Source organism: Trematomus bernacchii, unplaced genomic scaffold (genome assembly GCF_902827165.1).
Source record: "Trematomus bernacchii unplaced genomic scaffold, fTreBer1.1, whole genome shotgun sequence".
NCBI classification, from domain to species: Eukaryota; Metazoa; Chordata; class Actinopteri; order Perciformes; family Nototheniidae; genus Trematomus; species Trematomus bernacchii.
Genome location: NW_022987720.1, coordinates 6125877 through 6147677, shown reverse-complemented (window position 1 = coordinate 6147677; position 21801 = coordinate 6125877). Strand labels below are relative to the sequence as shown.

Below are 21801 nucleotides of genomic sequence, written 5' to 3'. Positions count from 1 at the left end.
TCCCGAAAGCCTATGATTTTAACACCCCACCCCCCCAACACAAGCCTCGTCATTTGGCCTGAAAGAAGAAAGGCAGCAGATCTATAATGCCAGCCAGAGTAATTGAATCCAACAGACAGTTAATGGAAGGAGCGTGTTTTGTTATTGTGGCCGGGGACGGATGAAGGAGAAGAGGGACGGGAGAGGGGGAGAATCTTTTTAGAATTCTGCGTGCGATACAACATGTCCCTTGTGCTCGGTGTGAGGAGGTGACCTTACGTCCACATGTTCCACGTCCCCTTCTTCCTGGTGATCGGTGTGCAAAACACGGCCCGCAGGAATACAGGCCGGCTTAAGGCAAAGGTCATACAGAGGAGCCATACAGAGTAAACATGTAGTATACACTGATAGGGACAGTCCAATCAAGGGGGTCTTATAGATGTACACATATTTACACTACCTCACCTATGGCACATATGGGATGTTGCCCACAAATGGCCTCAGGCTGCAGCTTACCATAATGTGTAACAGAGACATAAATAAATCCTCATGGAAAACATTTTGACTTTGAGATGGATTCGATTGAGCAAATGCAAATACGCAGTTGCTACCACGGACAAATGCACACCCACACAGCCATAAAGGCACATGCGCAAACATCCATGTGCCAGAGGCTCGATGCACACAGCCATGAAAACCTTACACGAACACACTGCATCGCGCACAGCTCCACAAGGCCATTGTGCCGTCTCTGTTGCCTGTGGTTCCAAGGAGACCGGACTCATTGACATTCCAGAACAATTCCCACATCCTGATGGAGTTGACAGGAATAATTATAGTGTGTCATCACAACCGTGTCCATGTATATGACTCTCAAGGGGACGGCATAGAAAATAGCTGTAAAGGAGGGAAAATCTGACAGGAATGAGGCCACTTTCATGATTCTTGTAAAAGAAAAAGGCTGTTAATTAGGCTGCTGCAGCAACAAGGAGGGGTGGAATGACATCTGTATGCAGATCTACAGCAATCATGTCGTCTCTGTGGCAAATAGCGCTGCCATAAAACTGCCGTCATATAGCATTTCGTTTGGTAATGTGAAATGCTGCTCTGTGTCTTGTGAACACGGTATATATTTACAGCATATATGTCCCTGTGCGTCTGTAAAAGCTGCAGCTGACAAATTGCATCACATTTCTACGCAGTGAGAACCTTTAAGACTCTTCCCCGGGCTTATTAGCATGCGGCTCGTTGGGGGGGGGAAAGCTGCTAAACAGCCCTTACCTGATGGGTCCCTCAACTCTGCATAAGCAATGTTCCCGCTATCACCCACTTCAGCACAAACTCAATCAGCTCCTGATGCTTAACACTAACCCAATCACCCTGCACTAATGCCGTGCCACTTTTGCTTAGGATAATAAATGAGAAATGTCCACAACTGACCTGAAGATGCTGACAATCAGCCAAGGCAGGCAGCAGCGGGAGGACAGGGGGTGAAAGGGGGAGGTTCATAGGGCATGCAAGGCAATCGGGGGAAATGAGGTGTAAGGGTGGGAAGGAGCAGGATGGAAAAGAAGAGATGAAACTGTGTGGAAAAAGAGGAAAGGCAGCTAGGAGGTGGACGAACAGAGAAGGTTGTTGGGAAAGAAGAAGGCAATTCCCGTGTTGGGGGAGGGGGGGTGAGGAGGATGTGGCATTCGTAGAGTAACGTTGATTGCAGTTGCTGGGTGTAACACGTAACGGCTCCTGAGTCAGTGAATCCAAATGAGCTCCAAAGATCATCACGCACAGGGACATTATCACCGGTGACAGTGTTATTCCAGCCTATTGATCTGTTCTCACAATAAACTGATGGCATTTGAATATGCCGATACGTTGATCTCGGCGAAAGCCAGAATGATTTGCTTTGGTCTCTGCAGAAGCTCCGACCCTGAGGCCACAACACAAGATTCCCACATGTTTACACTCTCTTTGTTCTCGCTCACAATATTATAAAATGTATGTGTTATGTGCCGTTTACTCTGCAGCGGGGAACACACTGTTCTTTGCTTTCTGCTGACATTTCTCTCTTTGTGCTCTCTCCTTTTGTAGGTTTAGCCCATACGAGTGGTACAACCCGCATCCATGCAACCCAGACTCGGATGTAGTGGAAAACAATTTTACGCTGCTCAATAGTTTCTGGTTTGGAGTTGGGGCTCTCATGCAGCAAGGTAGTTGCCTCAGCCTGTGGCTGCTGTTGCTCTGTGGAGCTGGAGCTCTTTATATCCCACTGTCTCTGAGGGTTGGCTTGTTTTGTTTGCCGGCGGCAACAGAGAGAGACCGCTGGGGGTCCACTGCTGGGAAGACAGGACTAAGAATAAATGTGCATTTAATGTTTATTTAATTTAATCAATTTAGGAACACATTAAATAGAAGATAATGTATATGATGATGATGATGTGTATATGAGAGGGATATATTTCAATACCACTTGAGACAATTTAATATCCTTTGATTTAAGACACTTAATCAAAGATTACAGTTTGTATATCTATTGTTTCATCAACAGCAGGTTAAATAGCATGTCTACTGAGATGTATTCCATACATATACAGTCTATTAATATGCTCCTTATCATAGTAATGCTAGTAAAACAATACCCAGGGTCATCTCCTCTTGCCCTCGGCACATCAGCACCCAGAGATCAGTGGGGTGTGGAGTCAGGATGTGAGGTTACCTTGGGTACATGACTCTCTGGCCCAAACAGCCTGTCTCTTCTCCACGCTGTTCTGAAAAATCCATATAAATGTGTTTGATTTGAAGGGATTGATTTATGCAAACACCTTCTTCTCAGGAGACTTTTTAAGTAGTGTTTTTCCTGCATTATTTAAAGCACTTGCTAGTGACTGCTACTTGATAATTGTGCTTGTTTGAAATCTAACAATCATCCTATTCAGAGAGCTCTCACAAGTGATTCATCTTGAAGCGAGTGGTGCGTCTGCCTGAGCTGAAACACTTGAAGAGAGCACTTGAAACAAGTTTGACTGTTTTTCAAAGAAACTAATCTTATCTTGTTTTTCACATTTAAAAATAAACACTGCCACCTCCCTCACACCAGGCTCAGAGCTCATGCCCAAGGCGCTGTCGACTCGAATAGTGGGAGGCATCTGGTGGTTCTTCACCCTCATCATCATTTCCTCCTATACGGCCAACCTGGCTGCCTTCCTCACGGTGGAGAGGATGGAGTCGCCCATAGACTCTGCCGATGACCTGGCCAAACAAACTAAGATCCTGTACGGGGTGACGGAGGACGGCGCCACCATGACTTTCTTCAAGGTAGTTCTGAATGTGTACAGACTGGCTTTATGAGAAATGTTCCTTTCTCCCTTATTAAAATGGATCCTTTAGATTGTAAACACCTGTGGTTACAGCAAGTGTTACTTAATACTTGAGCAAACACCATTTTAGCAGCTATAGGTTGTTGGAAATACATGACCATCTGTTTACTACGCAGCTTATGTTATTTTAATGAAGACGTCAGTCAATAATAATTGCATTAGTGGTATTCAATACAGCTCTGATGTCATGTAATGAGAGTGATCCGCAAACAGTGAGGCTGATATCTTCTTGTAATAATGATTCAAACATAAAAGCTAGATTATAAACACGCATCTAAAGACCCCTCACGAGATAGACTATATACTGTATATCTCGGAGACTGGTACATATCCAATTGTTTAACACTTTTATTGTCATAGTTATGTGAAAGAACAATACAACAATTATATGAGACACGTATTAAACGTTGTTGCAGTTACTAATAGTTTTAGATACTGTATCTTAGATTTGAACGTAATCGATGAATAACTAGATTTAGACATTTAAAAAATATGCGTCGCAATATAAAGCCTTTTCTAAAATGAAAGTATATCGTTATTATCAATACGTATAGTAATTATATCATTATGATTTAAATCAATGGATCTAAAAACATTGAGAAAAATATATATATTATCAAAATCTAGTATATTTTTGGAAAACCTAGGGTACGAAACTTTAACGTCCTATTTTTTAATGCAAATGTAAAATAATTTTAATATTTTATTTATCATACAAGTGAGGTCTTAATTGCAATGATATTCAATAAATAGCCTGCATAGTTAAAGGTTACACTCTGCAACAAATGACCATAGCGCTGGGTAGAGTTGGCCACCACCTCATTCCACTTCTTTTCTCTGGTGTCTTGTAGAAAACTAAAATCTCCACCTACGACAAGATGTGGGAGTTCATGAACAGCAGGAGGCAGTCTGTGATGGTTAAGACGATGGAAGAGGGAATCCAGCGCGTCCTGACCTCCGACTACGCCTTCCTCATGGAGTCCACCACCATCGAGTTTGTCACCCAGCGCAACTGCAACCTCACACAGATCGGAGGCCTCATCGACTCCAAAGCGTACGGAGTGGGAACCCCGATGGGTAAATGTCCTTGAATGTCTGTATGCCTCTGTGTGTGAACAAACGTTTGAAAACATTGAGGTCGGAGAGAGATACTGCAGATACTATGTGACCAATAAAGGTATATAGTGTGGATGATTGATAAGCTCTGAGAACGAAAAGGTTGACCTTTTATTGATGGGGTCGCGGCAGTAATAGTTCAGCAGCGGGAGGTGTAAAAGGTTTCTCTTAATGAAAAGCGAATGGCTGAAGAGGTTGAATTCATGGATACGGTTAAAATGTGCCCAGGGCCAGGAAAACCAGCCGCTGTCCGAGCTCTGCCTCAGCAAGGGGGAGTTTTGAAAAAAATAATTGTAATCATGTGTTTTGGAGCCTACTTAGCAGTCGTATAAGGCAGCGAGTGCAAGACTTAAAATCAATCAGGGAAAGTCGATTTAGTGCAATTCGCTGTGACTTCACCATTTGAATTTCGTCTGAGGATTAAATTCCAACAGCAAAGCACTTCAGAGAGTTTAAAACAAGCACTAAGACTTTTTCCTTTTCCTTATTTGACCTAGCTCCTGTCAGAAAAATTGCATTCTGACATTTAAAAGCGCCATTATCCTACGAGGATACAGAGAAACTAAACCGCGTTTTTCAATTCCTACGGTATATTAACATATACGGCAACCTTTTGTAGGGTTAATATTGTGCGTTTTACAACTCTGACTCCAGGGTACCCTAGCAGAAAGCTGGTGATAGTTCCAATCCTCTTGTTACCGAGGTGACGGCGGTCATGACGAGGCCACGGAGAGCACTGCAACCAGCTGTAATAGCCACATATATCATCAGTGATATGAAGGCCATCAAAATATGGCGGATTAATTCTGGCCATCCACATCTGGACCCGGCTCCCGCTGATGAGTATGGGGCAGTTATAGATCTGCAGGGATGCCATGATTGCCATGGCTGTAACAAAGCTGAGGTGGTTCTCTGAAATATAGTCCCACTGTGGCCCCATAAGTGCATGAGTACTTACACTGATGCCCTTGAGATGGACACATAGACCTAGAATGTGGATCAGCTCCATTTCCACACATATGGTGATATAGTATACGACTGCAGAATATACCACAAATCGCTCTAATTCAGCGATAAGTGGTTCAGTATTTGAATGCATAAGAAATAATGATAAAAGACATCCGCTTTCAAAGTCGTTACTGCCCTCTAACTCATTTCAATCTCTAATTCAGATGTTCATTGCTCAATATTTCAAAAATAAACTTGATCACAGCCTCTTATATGTTTCTTCTCTAAAAGGTCTTGAGATGGTTAATTGCTTCATTTATCTTAAGTGAGTTCCCTTTTCATGCCACAGCCCTCTTGATAGAAGAAGAACATTTCATTTTTTGAAATGGCTCCTTGTTTTCCTGACACAATTAAGTCCTCATCCTTCATGGTAACCTCTAGCCTATAACGTTGGCCCTGCTAAACACTGTTCAGAGGCTCATTCCCTGTAGGGCTGTTAGAGCAATAAACCAGAGCCAGCCGTAAAATACGTCTTAACCTCTTAGTGCTTTACGGTTTTCACACGTACTCTTCCCAAAACCCAAATGCGTCATCAACGGCTATCGACTTAAACTGTGATCACATTAATACTTGAGGCCAGACAGTGTGGGAGTGATGGATGTCCTCTGGTGTTGAACATCTGTCAGGTAGTTGTGTATGCACAGTGTGTCAAGCACCAAGCTTTTCCATTTGCCCGGGCGCCGCTCTCCATATCCTCCTCTCTAAGGACTCATCCTATTAGCATTTATCCAAGGCCTGCTTTGTTAGGCCATCATTAATCATTTGAAATATGAGGGGAGCAAGAATCAGGGGACTCGGATACTTGATAGATTTCTCATCTTCGAGTGAAGCAAGCATATGCTTTTCACATGGATATACACGGAGAGCAGTACATATCTACATGCACAGAATTGATGTAACGTTTATGTGCCTTTAAACACTCGTGAGCCCATCACAGTTTGTGTCACAAAGATGGACTATTTATGATCAAAGCAGTAAACACTGATGTGCCTTTTAAAACTCAGCGATACTTTGTGTAATTTTCCGTTTTTGTATTTATGTCCCCTTTGTTGGTGTAAACACGCAGAGAGGTGGAGATGAAAGGATGATGTATGGCAATAGATAAATGATGGATGAGACAGAAAGGGAATCATTTAAGGGGCTGACAGGCAAAACTGTAGGGGAGCAACAGACACAGTGATGCTACCTGCTACCTGGGGCCATATTTAGTTCATTCCCCCTCGAGGTTCACCGCAAAATGTTTGTACAATTACTTCTATTATGTCGGGATTATAAAAATGTAACATTTGAACACTGTTTCATCTCTTTTAAGTCTCTCCGAATAAGCAAATGGAAATGTACAAACAGGCTTCATTATGCATGAGCTCTGTAATCATATAAATACAGCAACAAGCCTTTAAACCAGTTTATAAATGAAACATTAACGCCCACATTATGAATTAATCTTCCCTGGCCTGGTTAGGGCAGAGTGTGTGCGCTGCGCCTCGCTCGGCCGTGTGTTTTCTCACACACGCTGTGGATGGCGGAGGAACACGACCCCACTCGGGGTACTCTGCAGCGATTACTCCTCCTTTGATCCAGGCCCCCCCCCTGCTGCGCCTCAATGCCATGTCGCTAATTCTGGCGCCTTCCCGCTATCTGTGGATTTGGGTTCTTTTACTCATCATGGCATTAACATGCATAAAAAGCACACTGATAGAGCAACCCTATCTCACATACACACATTTAATCCAGAACACATATGCACCCCTGTAATGTAGACTCCACTCTGTTTTCCCTCTTTTATATGCACCATTTATGACATAAGAAAGCGTGTGCAAACTGCAGCTAATTCGTCCAAATCAACAGCAGCTTTACTCCACAAAGCCAAGTCTTTGTTGCCAACTCCCTGTGTATTATAATTCACACACTGCAGAGAGGAGTGAGCATTTTGGAATCACTCTATGAATGTAGGGATTAGTGGGATTTGAAGAAGGTCTAACAAAAAAACTCCCGCTTAGCAGCCGAACAATAACATGACAGGTTATATGATCGCATGCAGGCCAGAGCGTGTTGCATACACCCACCACTGCTAGTTAAATACATACACATACACTTAACAATAACTTTGCAAAGCAGGATTTGATCATATCCTGTTATTATCCATGCTCACTAATCTCATGTTGTCTCCCTCGCAGGCTCTCCCTACAGAGACAAGATCACGATAGCTATTCTGCAGCTGCAGGAGGAAGGGAAGCTGCACATGATGAAGGAGAAGTGGTGGAGAGGGAACGGCTGTCCCGAGGAGGAGAGCAAGGAGGCCAGCGCTCTCGGGGTGCAGAACATCGGAGGGATCTTCATCGTGCTGGCTGCAGGACTGGTGCTGTCCGTGTTTGTGGCCGTAGGGGAGGTGCTGTACAAGTCCAATCAGAACGCCCAGCTGGAGAAGGTACTGCACTCCTTTTATATCCAGTGTTAAGAACAAAATGGTTTTGACACATTTTCTTTGCCTTTAAGATTTCTTGTTTCTAAGTCAGAATAACATTCACAATTTCAAATAAAATCACAATTCAAAGGTTTTATTGTCATATGCACAAAGCTACAGTGTAGAAATGGCAATGAAATTCTTCTGACCTGAGCTCCTCCAACAATGCAACATATGTAATAAAATACAAAATAAAAAGTAGTCTATATACATGTCAATAGAATATTGGATATGTACAAGAGCATGACCATGTTCAAAGGTAAACAAACTATAATGTAAGAAATCAATAAAACCATCCACTACAACACAACATACATATTCAGTAGTGTTTTTTTAGTTTGTATGTGTTTTCCTTTTTGCAGGTTTGGGAATATTTTAAGGATGAAACAATACTCATATGCACACAGGCATGTGAGTCATTGGTCGCTGTCATTATGACTCCTGTTCATAGAGGCCGGGGTTTTAGCCAAATCAAGTGAATATGTTTCCAAATGTTGCACAGCATTCCTGGATTTAGAACGTTTTTTACTTGCGGAGCTGTAGTAGAGGGATAACAATCAATGACATAATTAAGTACTTAGTAGATTTTAACTTAGCTAGTGTACTAACTTCTTTGTCTAAATAATATTAGCCTCCGCTGAAATAAACGATGGATGGAGCGCATCGTATCTCTTAATTTGCAATTAAATCAGGATGGCATCTCTGCACAGGCAGTTTAGAAGAGAGTAGCCATTAAAGTGACCAATTACTTGCACATGGGTGTTTTTCTATAATACATTTGAACTTATCCTCTGATCTCGAGTGAAAACTAAGACATTCACCATGCATACAGTGCAGCATTTTTGCAGCCTTTTTTCTTCCGCCCCTCTGGTTATGTTTCTTTCTAGCAAGAGACCTAATACATTTCAGACTGTTCTCTCTGTGCTCTATTTTAGTACTGAGTGCACATGATTCATCACACAGTGTGGAGCATGTATTTTAGTGCTCTTTAACTCTCTCAATGATGTTTCCAGATAATTGTGAAAGTCCTTTTGATAGCGTGTTTTAATTATTTACATGTACAGAATTAGCTCAGCGCAGCAGCCTGTTACTTTATTGCAACAGTAATTAGTTTCAGGCTTTTTTTTTTCACGCTCTGCATATGTTTCAGAGCTCATCTCGGCTATCATTAATCAAGAGCCGCAAGACTGGGTCACAATATTCAGATAATTTGCAAATGCCACAATCTCTAGCCTGCCAAGGTGCTAGTCATTTACATGCACACAACAAAGCTCTTCTTCTCTATTTTCTCCCTCCTCCACCCTGACATCACCAGCCTTTTTACCCCCTTCACTCTCCTTCATTTCTCCTCTATTGTAATCCATATCGCTTTTTCTCCAACCCTTTGTTCCCCTTTCTACTGTAATCACTCATCTTCCCGCGTATACAAAATATCTCATTCATGCGCCAGAAAAAATGAGAGAAAACAAAAGAATACCTGTTGCAAAAGCCATCCTACAGATATCCATCTCACGCACCTACGCACAAACACAAACAGAAAAATAATAGCTCTCCCTTTTCTTTCAAATCTCCTCTCCTCCTACCCTCCAATAATTAAAATTTTGGTTTAGCATAATCAGAGGGAATGTATGTGAATTTGTCTTGGCACGTTGATGCACAGGCATATTGACATTTTATAGGATTTCACACTACATACAAAAAGAGGCTCATTTTGTACTGATGTTACACAACACATGTCACTCTGTGAGGGGGTGATTGATGTTTTAAAAGAAGGTACAAAATATTTTTGGATTTAATCTTCTGTGGTGGATATGTTTTCCTTTTTTCAATATCTTTTCATTTTCTACTTGCGCACCAAACATTGCAAGTGTTTTTCTGTACTTCCTGGCAGGGTGCAAAAGGCTCTATAAAAACATTTGGACTTTTGTGTGAGATTGAAGCAATTTTCGGGAAAATCTGGGACACATCAGACCTTTTCAAATAAATACAAATCCCAGTATGGGCATTAACAGCTTAACATAAGAGTTCCAGAAATACATAGGCCTACTATATATACGAAACAGATACAGATACATGAACCTCATTTTAAAGGTAACTTGTTATGCAAAATCCACTTTTTCATGTCTTTTCTACATCAACATGTGTCCCCTCTGTGTAAAGAGATTCTGAAAGTTTCAGGAGAAAAGATTCTCCCACTTTTTGTCCTGATCCATTTATATAAAAACCTGTCTGAAAATGAGCTGATCAGATTTTGGCCACTTTATGATGTCATAACGTTTTTTTGGCTTGTGTAACCATTAGCCAATCAACCAAGGTAACACCTTATCACCTGAATCTCCTCCTAGAGCACCATTGTGTTATTTTGAACCAAATATCTCTCATACCCCTTTCACACCAAGGCTTTTCCCCTTCTAGCTCCGTGCTAGAGCTTTTCTGGTTCAGAACCGGTTCTTCGGTTTAGCGCCGGCTCTTTTCACACCGCTCAGAGCCCGACTGGTGCTGCCGCTGCTGCGTCATGACGTCACAGTTTACGTCGCTGAGTTTCTCCCCAACGGAGCTCACCTCACAACAACAACGGGCCGGGGACTGCGTCGGGTCGATGATCGTGTTGCTTTTAATCATACGAAGCCAGATTAAATTAAATAACGACTTCTCCAACCTTATACTTTTCTCCAGAGTGCCGTGGTTCATTGTTTATTAATGTGTTTCAGCTGCATTTACCGACCGCTGCAGTGCTGACTGCTCTTCAACGGGAGTGTATTCTCCGGGTTAGCTCACACGGCTCTAAAGTATTCACTGTCTGACTGTCACACAAGCAGCTGTTACATATCCCCAGTTCCCCTTAAGTGAATGTGTGTCAGTCTGAATTGACGCTGTTTGGTGTCAGTCTGAATTGACGCTGTTTGGCATCACAACGCTGTTATGAAAGTTTCTCTGGTATAACATGGGTGATGTTAGCATAGCAACCGAAGCTAAACTGACTACTTGCTAAGCCGTTTTATACAGGCACTTTTTACCGGCGTATTTTTCATTATGATTCTACTTGTGATAGTCGGACATGACAACCTGTGCAGCCCATGTATTGATTCCATCCGATAGCTGCTATAATAACAAACAAAACGTCTGCCTGCTCTCCACAATGATCAATAACAGCGAACGGATGGTCAAAGTAAGGTACAAATAAACAGAATCACACGAAGCCTGGTTAGTGTTGCCTGACTTTATAAAGCGTGTTTTTTTTTACAAGTGTGTGGTTGCGTTCTAGTCACTTTGCTCAGCACTACTGCTGGTTACAACTTTTATTTGCCGTACTCGCCTTAACTGTTATCTCAGGTTAATCTCGCCCCCCTCCGACGTAAGCGGTTCTTGCTTCTACACGGACAACTTTTTGGTGCTCGAAACGAACCGGATTCCGGAGCTTAGAGGCTGCTCCGCTGCGGTGTGAACAGGAAAACCCGGTGCTTTTCAAGCACCAGCACCGAACCGGCCCCGAAACACCGTTGGTGTGAATGGGGTATCAGAGGGGCATGGGGAGTGGCTCCTTATTTTCATCTAAAGTAACAGACACAGAATCAGCACTTTTGAAACAGGGCTGAAACAGAGGGGATTATGGGATGCTACAGTGATCTGTTTGGTATTCGGAGCCAAACACTTCAGAGACATGTTTTGTATATAACTGAGACCTATAATGTATTGATGAAAAACAGTATAATAGGGGACCTTTAAGCCAATATTTGCTAATGGTTGTATTTTGCACATTAGGGATGTATAGCTTGCAGCAGCATGAGGAACAGCATGGTGCCAGCTATAACTTTTCCCCTCTTTCCTGTTGCCTTCTGCAGCGATCATTCTGCAGCGCCATGATGGATGAGCTGCGTGTCTCTCTGAAGTGCCAACGCCGCCTCAAACAGAAGCCTCAGCCGCCCGTCATCGTCAAGACGGAGGAGGTCATTAACATGCACACGTTCAACGACAGGAGACTCCCAGGAAAAGAAACCATGGCATGAACGCTGAGCAGACCCCGAACACACCCCTCGATTAAAACCATGGAGGGGAGACGGGGTCAAAATAACGCTGACTTAACCGCAGACTGAGGTTAGCAGCCAGGACAGGATTCCTTTTGAACCCACTTGCCTATGTAGACGGATGTTTCCTGTGGAAATATAGATACCTGAGCAGTGTCACCTCACTGTGACGTTCACTTTTTGAAGGGAGCTGGAAAGGAAGGACTTAAAAAAAAATATGTAAATTGATAAAGGGATCCAAGCAGTGTTTGGGTCAAAATATAAGTCTGGTCCACACTAGAAGTGGACTTAAATACATTTACATATCAGATAAATGCACACACATAGGCACAGACACACATATACACACACATACACATACACACTCTCATCTGACACACTTTAAACCTGTGCAGAAGGGGCAACTCTATTGTGACAGTAACACCAGATGTAGTTTTTCTGTTGATGTCAATGCCCTTTTGTCTTACCTCCATGTGTGTTTGACTCCCTTCAGTGGCTTGAGTTTCTTTTAAATGATTTAAACAAACACTAATCTCACACCAACAAAAGGGACCGGTAGTCAGTGCCAAATGGTTTACTATGAACCAATGTATAAAAGTGATATTTAGTTTGGAATCATCTGCCGACCTTGTCGAATACTCATCTTTCTTCTTCTGTAATGCCTTTTTCTCGTGCCAAAGTTCTGCCATTGTGAAGAACTTTTTTTTACCATGCCTATGATTAAGTTCAAAGCCTCTACAAGCAATGTATACTGTCAACGTCCTTATTCATGTCCGTCATTACACGCAGTTTTCACTCTGTATCAGTTGTTGTTTGAAAAATGCAGGATTTCTACAAAAATGTTTGTTTTTGTACAAGAACAAGAAGTTTTGTAGTACTTTGTATCATGGTAGCCCCTCCTGTGGACAAAATATGTAGCAGATGCCAACTCAGCCCTCAAATGATGTCAACTGGTGGCTGTGGGGCTTCAAACTCTGCTGTGTAGGGTTCATCTCTCTCATCACTCTGAGATCCAGTCTTTTGTCTGTCGGTATCATGGGGCCAGCTGTACATACTGTCTGGGGACAATGTGCTGGGGTTGGGTGGGTAAGAACAATACAATTATAAACTAAATGGTGTTCAAAGTAGGAAAGGCATTGGCTTATTCTGGAAATTGTAGCTTCTGTTGGTTGACCACTGTAGCTATGATGAGTCACCATGAAAGACGTAGTAAAACATGCGTGTGTTGAAGATACACACAGCTACTAAGCTACGATGTTGTTACCAGGCTACATTTCAGCTGTGGTAGACTGCAAATGGTTTGAAAGTAGGTATTTTTTAAGACATATTTAGGAAAAGTGCTGCACTGTAAAAAAAATAATTAAAGAAATCCTCTCTTGATCTTAGAAAATGATTGAAACTAGTGGATTTCATTGATAAGGAAAATGTTCCAATAATCCCACAGCACTGACCAATTCTGTTATAGAAAAATAAGCAAAAAAAGATTATATTTCCCTATGAATTAAAAAACTTAACACAAGGTCAATTTAGTCCCAGTTCTGGAGCTTTTTAACATATCACATTATTTTCATTAGCACCTTGTTTTTGCTCAGTTGCCATTTCAACTTTCAACTGTCAACTTCTTAAGACAACATGTTTTAAGTCCTAAAAGTGCTCATATAAAAAGGAATGATGTAATATCCATCATTCAAACTGGGAAACTCTGCTGAGGTAGATCATGTGATATTATCAAAAGCTCCAGGGTAGCTACTAATAAGTGGCGTACATGTTTTCTCGACTGCTGTTTCCAAATCCAGGAATGAATTTTGAACCTCAGTGACGGGCGACCTGTGAATGTATGTAACGGTACAACTGCAGTAAATGTGATGTGGGAATATTAAGCAGCTTCGAGGCACTTCCTGTATGTTTCCATAGTAAATGTCTCAACTTGGCTAGCTGCGTCATTTATGTTCCCCAAAGTAGTCTCGAGCGACCCAGGGGTGTTGTTGTTAATGATATCGTGTGGGCGGAGCAGATTGTTTATCCACTAATTGTCTCCAGATTCTCGTCACAAATCACATTTGGCCCCACGACACTTCTTATCTGTTAATGCTGTCCCATGTTGTGAAATGACAAGCATACTTGGTAGGTTTCTTCTTCACTGCCCCTGTCTTCTTACACTATCCTGTTAATCATTTGTTATTCCAGGGAAGACAAAAAAAAAAACACTAGGGCTGACGCTAGTGATGACATCTCTGCTGTACATGAATGAATTTAGTCAAGGTTTTATTGAAAACAGCCACATATACACATTATGAAAGTTGACAGGGAAGACATAAATCCTGAAAATTGTTGGCGTTCTACCAGTGTTGCTTGTCATTTTCCACACAGCTAAATCTAGCGGTGCGAGCTGAAGTGATTGAATACCTTGAAACATTTATTAAAAACAACTCCGAAGGCTTGGCTGTCCTATTGAAAAAAAAAAAAAAAGAAATGTGAGCTCATGGAATTTGACTTCGATGCAAAGTTTTACAAATAATGTCATTAAAAATTTCATCATTGTAGTTCTGCTTTTTGATATTTACTTTGTTTGATATTCTTTGGGTAACAAATGAACTGTAGACAGGAATCTCATTTTCCTAAAGCCATCAAGCATCATGATGAGCATTATGACTTGCATTATGTTGAAATGTCAAGCGATTCTAATTGATTAAAGGAACACATTAGGTAATTGGTAAAGCGTTAATCAAATCAAGATTGTAAGGATGTCAAGCAGCTTTTTTTCTGACCAACTCACTCTCTACTCGGCTGTGTGCTTGGCTCTCTCTGACCACAGAGTTTTATGAAACAGCCCTCTGAGAGCCCAGAAATCCAGATTACTGTGAGTATAAAATTCACAATGATACACGGGAGACTGCACAGCCGGGGCGAAATAAATGTCAAGAAAATGTTCCCCGCGTTCTGACTCTCTGATTCTTCATTGTTTATTGTTATTTCACTCCCACAGGCGGAGGCAGGCGGGCTTTCAGACAGCTCAGGGTTTCTGACACGGTTTTCTGGGAGTAATGATGAAAAGTGTTCCTTCAGCTCGAGCTCTGCAGCCACAACACAAATGGCCACCCTGTCTGCCCTCCAGATCGACAGGGAAGGTCGCAGCATGCGTCAGTGTGTTCAGCGGGACCGTTTAGTCTGTCACACTTATTTCCATCATATTAAGTTCTCTTCCTTCTTTTCCTAAGTGGTCATTGGGAAAGTATCCTTGGATAACATCTTGTTCATTAGTCAATTAATGGTCGAGATTGCGTTGTGGACTGAAAATTGCTTTCTGAATGTGACTTTGGTTTGTCATACAGATATTATAGTCTAATAGCACCTGCCAAGGAAGGTTTTGTGAAGGAGGAAATATATTCCTCTGCTCATTTCCCAGAGCTTTTAATAATTCAGGATCCCAGATTAAGAATCATGTAAATCCAATCTTTTCCCTTTAAACAAGTAGCCAGTACTTGCACTTGTAAAGCCATTACATTCAGTAGGGGTGGAATATATAATTATATATACAGTCACACCATGAGATGTTATAAATGCATCATTAGAGATTTCAGAATAGTTTAGACTGTATTCATATATTTGTAATGGCTGTGGTACAAATCAGTGAGCAGGACTGCTTAATGGCTACATTAGATTTTTGAATAAATGTTGCACTAATGTGTTGGAATTACCTTTTAGTGTATTTCATTTGCCAGATTAACCATACAATAAATATGCATGTTCTGTTTGCACAGTTTTAGCCACACTAGCAGGACCATTTCGGTAAGCATTTGGAGGAATTGCCATGATGGATTTGCAGAATACTGGGGTCATTATTTGCGCGTAGTTGTGAGACGTTAGCATTTTTTTTTCTTTTAAAGACTGTGGTCACCATTAAATATGTGGAAAATATTCTACAACACAAATGTAAAACACCTCAGCGCCCCGGTGCCACAGGATATTATTATAACACTGCCCACTGCAATTCAATCTGAGCATGCAAATCACTGCAACTGATACACAATAACGCTTAGTAATATCACTCATCTAAACATTTATAATAGTTTTTTAAGATCAGATTTTAAGAGGTTACAAATGCATTAAAACTGTGTATTATAATATAAAATGAAAAAAGTAGATCATGTATTTCTCAATGCAGTCCTTGTGTTTCAGGTATAAGAAAACGTGCAGACTACAAAATAACTTGTTGCTTTCAAACTCAATAATTTACCACCATCTGATCATCCTCCCTAAAGCAAATAACTGATTCCTTGCATGGTCTGTGTAAATAATTTAATGATGTGTTACCATGTGGCTCATATCAACAAAGCTAGTAGCAATTGTTGGTGAATATATGCAGCCTGCGGTGGACGATTCCCACTCTGTAGACATTTCAGCTGCAGAAATTAGCTTTGACTCCTTTCTGTGGAGATCAGCATGTATAATATGAAATCCTGGGGAAATGCAATAAAAGAGAGATAGCGGTAACAGCGTGAGCTGGGCAGGCATGGTCGGTCTAAAGGTGATGATTTGGTACGCATTAGCCGCCACATGTGTGTGCCCAGAGATACCTCAGGTGGGTGTATTGGAGGAACCGTTGACCCCACATGAAGACATCTAATGTTCTTCCTCTTCGTGGAACTAAGTGTATTATCTGTGTGAGCGTGTGGGTTTATATGCACAGTGTTCACCATTTGCCACCTGCATGTCGGTTTCTGAGCCCAGGGGGACAAACCCTGTTTCGACTGCAAACGAATTTCAATTTGAAGAAGTGATCTTTTGTGTCATGTAGTAATTTGTTTGGATGTGGTTTTCTATCTGAATGTAGTTTTTTCCCCCTCCCAGTGGCAGATGTGTTGTGGTGGGTGGCAGCTGCAAAATGGAGGAGCACAGCTTGCTAAGTGATTCACCCCGCTCCTGGCGTCTCCGTTACCCCATGAGTCTTTTCACTGACAATGTTTTCATTTCTGTTTGCTTTATGTGTAACTAGGATGGTGAGCTCAATGCTTTTGACAGCTCTGTCAGAAAGAATGACAGTGCTGGTTGTCTTATAAAGTCGAGGTGAGAGAAACTAATGGGACGTTTGGAGGCTATTTCATTTTCATGACCTATTCTGTTCTCGTCTTGTGGAAAAACAAGGTTATGGCTGAATGTGACACCAAATCACATTTCGTGATAGACATCCTGATGATGCTCCGTCGGACAAAAACCCCCAGACTGATACTGCAAATGAGCTCGCTATCTGATGACATCTGCTGCTTTTTGTATAATGCACACACCGGAAATAATAGTGTTGAGTGTTGAACCAGTCACAGCTCCTGACAGGAGAATCACTGTTTTCTTCACTGCTGTCAAATAGCACTTTCATACCTTACCAAAAATCCTCCATTAGGTTCTAAAAAAAAAAAAAAGTGTCTCTCTATCCTCCCTCTCTCTGCCTTTGAGTCATTCATACTGTTGATTCCACCTCTGGAGGAATACATCAGGCATAACGCCCTTTTCTTTCATCAAGGCAGCAGCTTTAAAGTAATTTTCTTCCTCTCATAGTGAGCCAAATGGAGACGAGAAGATGTCGATTCTCTCATCTCTTTGTCTGTCCCCTTTGATCTCTTTCAACATGAATCCCCAACGCACAGAAAGTAAATGGGATTTTTTTTTCTCCCTCTGAAGCATGGTTGATCATACAAAATTGACCACAAATGACTCCTAATGACCCCTGTGTTTTACTGTGGGGGAGAAGAAAAAAAAGCATACACCAAAACACTCTCCTGGCTATCATTACTCATAGTGCATTTTAATGAAAGATGAATAATTCAGGGTGCACTTTTAGATGTAATAGCCCAGTGAAGCTGATGCTGTAAACATCTTTATGGAGGCTTTGCCATCTGTGTTTGTGTGTGTTTTTCGGGGGGACCGGGAGGGTTTTGCGACAAAGGTTTTAACGGTGCCTGCATGCATGCCAGTGTGTGTTTTTGTGTCTGTCGCACTAACAGACAGCAGTTGTGATTTATCTTGTGCAGGGGCCCTCTCTATCTCACTGGAAAGGTTAAAGCATACAGCCTGGAGACGGTACTACAAAGGTCAACGTGCAGTTTAGGAATGAGGAATAGGACGATAGAGAAGAAGAAGAAGAAGTGTCCACCTCGCCTTCTCTACGGACCTGAATACGGCTTGTGACAACCTGAAAACACAATTTGCATCGTTTGCAGCCATAGCCCAGCCATATTTATCCTTTTTCTCTCGATCCTTTATCCCCTGTCTCATTATTATCGCCACCTTCCCGGGTTACCTCCAATATCTCATGCCATAAAAAGAGCTGACCTTGAGGAAGTCATCTCCAGAGATAGTATAGGGGGGGAAAAGCGAGCCGTATAGCAAAAAATTATGGTGTGTAACAAAGAGAAACTGTAAACAAAGATTGTTATTTTAATGGACTCCCTCAAGCCTGGATGTGCTTAGCAGAGAGACTGTGAGGGAGACAGCTGGTTATAGCCAGGCCATTAAAGAGGAGCAGGAGAATAGAGAGAGGCTTGTGAAGAAACACCAGTTCTTTGGTGAGTCAGAAGTGTTGAGGTGATTAATTTGTTGACTGTGTCCTTCGTGGGCCTGAGGGGGAGAGAATACAGCGACACCAGGGTGCCCCCTAGTGGAGGAGAGAGGAAGTGACAGAATAAATGAATCCGTTTTTCCTCACCATCACTTAACTTGAGTTCAGCAGTGACAGGTGGGTGCTGCGATTGAAAACGATAGTGTTTTTCACTCTTCAATTATTTGTAATGGGTTTTTTTATGGAATACTTTGCTATTCCTTTTTTTTACACATACTGACATTTATTATATTACGGGAACACTTTAACTATGAATGTATGGAATGCTATAAATTCTTTATGTCATACTATACTGTGACGTTATTGATCTTTTTTTTTTTGTAATGACATTATATAGAATATGACTTTTTGTTATACGTGTTTTATGACGTAGTACACTATGACTTCTTTATTGTCATAACAGATGTTGTGTTTTTAATGACATACTATAATGACGCTTTTATGGCCTTTTTATGGCATACGACATGTGTTTGGAAATACTACATTATGACTATACTATGATTTTTTCTCAGACATATATTACTATGACTTTTTATTTGATGTACTATGACTTTTTTTTAAATACTATATTATGACTTTTTTCTAAAGACACTATACTATACTCAGATTTTACGACATTTTATACTATGACTTTTTTTATGACATACTATATTATGTTTAAAGAAAAATCTACATACCCAGATTTTGGACATACTATTCTAACTTCAAGATACTTTGATATAACTTTTTTCTGATGTTTTTCACATACTATACCTTTTCTTTTACATACATTATTTGACCTTTATTATGATTTGCTTTACTATGAGTTTTTATGGCATTTTTCCATATTACAATCCCATGTAAATAGAAAATAATTCAAACCGTAAATAAACAACTTCGATTTCTAGTAGGAAATTATACATACTTTAATGCCAATATAATAGGTTTATTTTCCAATCAAGTCAAACATTTAAGACATATTTTAAAATCCAATCCAAGGTTCACAGAAATAAAAAAAGGCAGTACACTTACATTGGGGCTAAAATAATGAGTGATATGCACATAGAAGAACATTTTTCCCCATTCAGAAGCAATCAGTGCTTGGCTCGAGGCGTACTCCAAAGAAGGAGAGCACAGAAGACGCTCTCTGGCCACGATGCAGAGATTAAAACATAAACAAACACCAGAAATGTGAGGTTATTAGTCAATACAAGGAGGTATCTGCACTTCAAACTGCCTTGGTTGGATTTATAGGTCCTTTAGGTCCGATGTTCCAGTATGATTTACATTAACACAATATGAATCCGACATAATACAGTTCAGTTAAAAAAATAAACATCATAAATGATCATCCCCTAGAATACATTGTTTCTGCAGTCAAGGCAAAGCACAGAGCAGCTGACAGAGGCAACAAACCTACACAACAACCACATGAGGGAGCTGAGGTTTCCCTGCCTGGCATCATGGCATAGTACATCCAGAGTCTGTTGATACATTGTTATGGATAATTCAGGTTTGTTGTCTTATTTACAGGCCTAATGTGATTTTGATATGCTTACGTTTCATTTGCATGGTATCGTTTGGCCATTGATCGTCACTCAAGCATATCAAAGAATAATCAAAGAATGTAGACATTGCCATCACAATCGTCTTCAAGGATATTATACAAGCTAAGGTTTACAAAAAGCCAATAAAAACCTAATAAATTATGTTGATGTTGACATCAATCTCCCTGATCGAAAGAAAGTAGGCTTTTCCTAAAATGTTGAAAAGAAAAGTCAAATACAGCCGTTTTTCCAAAAATGTTGAGACAATATTTTGGCCAAATAATGAAATGAGCCCGATTTAAATGTACTTTAAAAATGTTTCCACAGCACTAATGCATGCCATCAGTTTTACGTTTGTTTCTTATAGAGAGCCGAAATGACAGTCTAGATGACATTTGTAACTTTGCTATTTACTAAAACCACAGCCTACGATCAGAGCCTCTCTCGATAGTATGTCCTGAGGCTTGCTTTATACGTTTAGATAAGGACGGTAGTAGTAGCGATCTAATGTCTTTTGCTTATTCAATATCTATGTTTTGGGCATTTAAACAGCATTTAAACTGGTGTCGTAATATGACGTAATATACTTGAAATAGTGGCTCTGCAGCAGCTCTACTCGACATTGAGAAACGGCCATAGACTAAAGTAACGATGATGCAGTACCCGAGCTGCTGCACCATATTTAGTGGAAGCTGAAGGCTTTCTTATGCTTACAAAGTCATCCTAGTTTAACATTGGTTTGACTTCAGACAGACGATGATTGTGAGGCAAAGAAAACATGTGACCACAAAGCCTGAATTATCCGTTTAACTTAACACAAATCCATTTAATAGAAACAAAAAAACCTTTAAAAAATGAATCTGATCCATCCCAGTTTCTCAATAAATATCACAATCTTTGTTAATATGGTGTCATAAAAGTGATATCATCTCTACAATGCCTTTGAACACTGCATACCGCCACATCTGCAATTTCATTTCTTCAATAACACCGCTGCAAGGCAGAAATGCACCAGTGTTCACTCTCAGATTGGTGTACATTTCAAAATGAAGAAGCCACAGTGATGTTTTTTGGATTGGGGTCTTAAAAAAAATGATAACACATTTAGGATTTGTTCTTGTTTGATCCTTTTGCTGAGACAGATGTTCACCAATGTTTGGTATTTAGTAAAACCCTGAGCAACATTTTTGATGGTTGCATGCATGATACTGTTCAATTCAAAACTCAAGTATGTGATTCTACAAATGTGTTATCCGACATGCCGCCTTAAGAAACCTCTATGATTACCATTTTATTATCACTACGTTAAGGAGATTATTCTGTATTGTACAAGAACGTTTCTTTGCTGTGTCAAATATTAAACAGGACAATAAAGAGATCAATCAGTAGTTACATTGATTGGAAGTAAATATAAAGCTACTAACAACAATATCATCACTATATTTTTTACCACGGTTGTGTATTATGTTCGTAACTGGCCCACTGCAACAAAGTGATTCGCTCAGCAGAGGGTGAACTGTAATACTGCCATCATATGCTAAATCAATCTTTGATCTCAAGAGTTAGTTTAAAAAAGTACTTTTAACAATATTCATCTTCATAAACATTTTTTTTTTTAGAATGCCGTCTATGCAATGTCACCATTAGTACAAAATCTACTGATTTTCAACTGTTTAAAATGTCGCTCTAAACTACA

The 21801-nt window shown here is 40.6% G+C and overlaps 1 protein-coding gene across 2 annotated transcripts in view; it reads left to right on the top strand.

Annotated features, from left to right (window-relative positions):
- LOC117493482 (glutamate receptor ionotropic, kainate 2-like) overlaps nucleotides 1-14171 on the top strand; it is a 55812-nt gene extending 41641 nt beyond the window's left edge. The window contains exons 12-16 of one of the 2 annotated variants that reach the window (XM_034144048.1): nucleotides 2068-2186; nucleotides 3074-3291; nucleotides 4205-4430; nucleotides 7655-7905; nucleotides 11784-14171. In XM_034144048.1, coding sequence (XP_033999939.1) covers nucleotides 2068-2186; nucleotides 3074-3291; nucleotides 4205-4430; nucleotides 7655-7905; nucleotides 11784-11948 — 979 coding nt within the window. In that variant the 3' untranslated portion in view covers nucleotides 11949-14171. The remainder of the gene's footprint in view (nucleotides 1-2067; nucleotides 2187-3073; nucleotides 3292-4204; nucleotides 4431-7654; nucleotides 7906-11783) is intronic. The other variant, XM_034144049.1, reaches the window with a different exon arrangement.
- Nucleotides 14172-21801: the final 7630 nt, after the last annotated feature.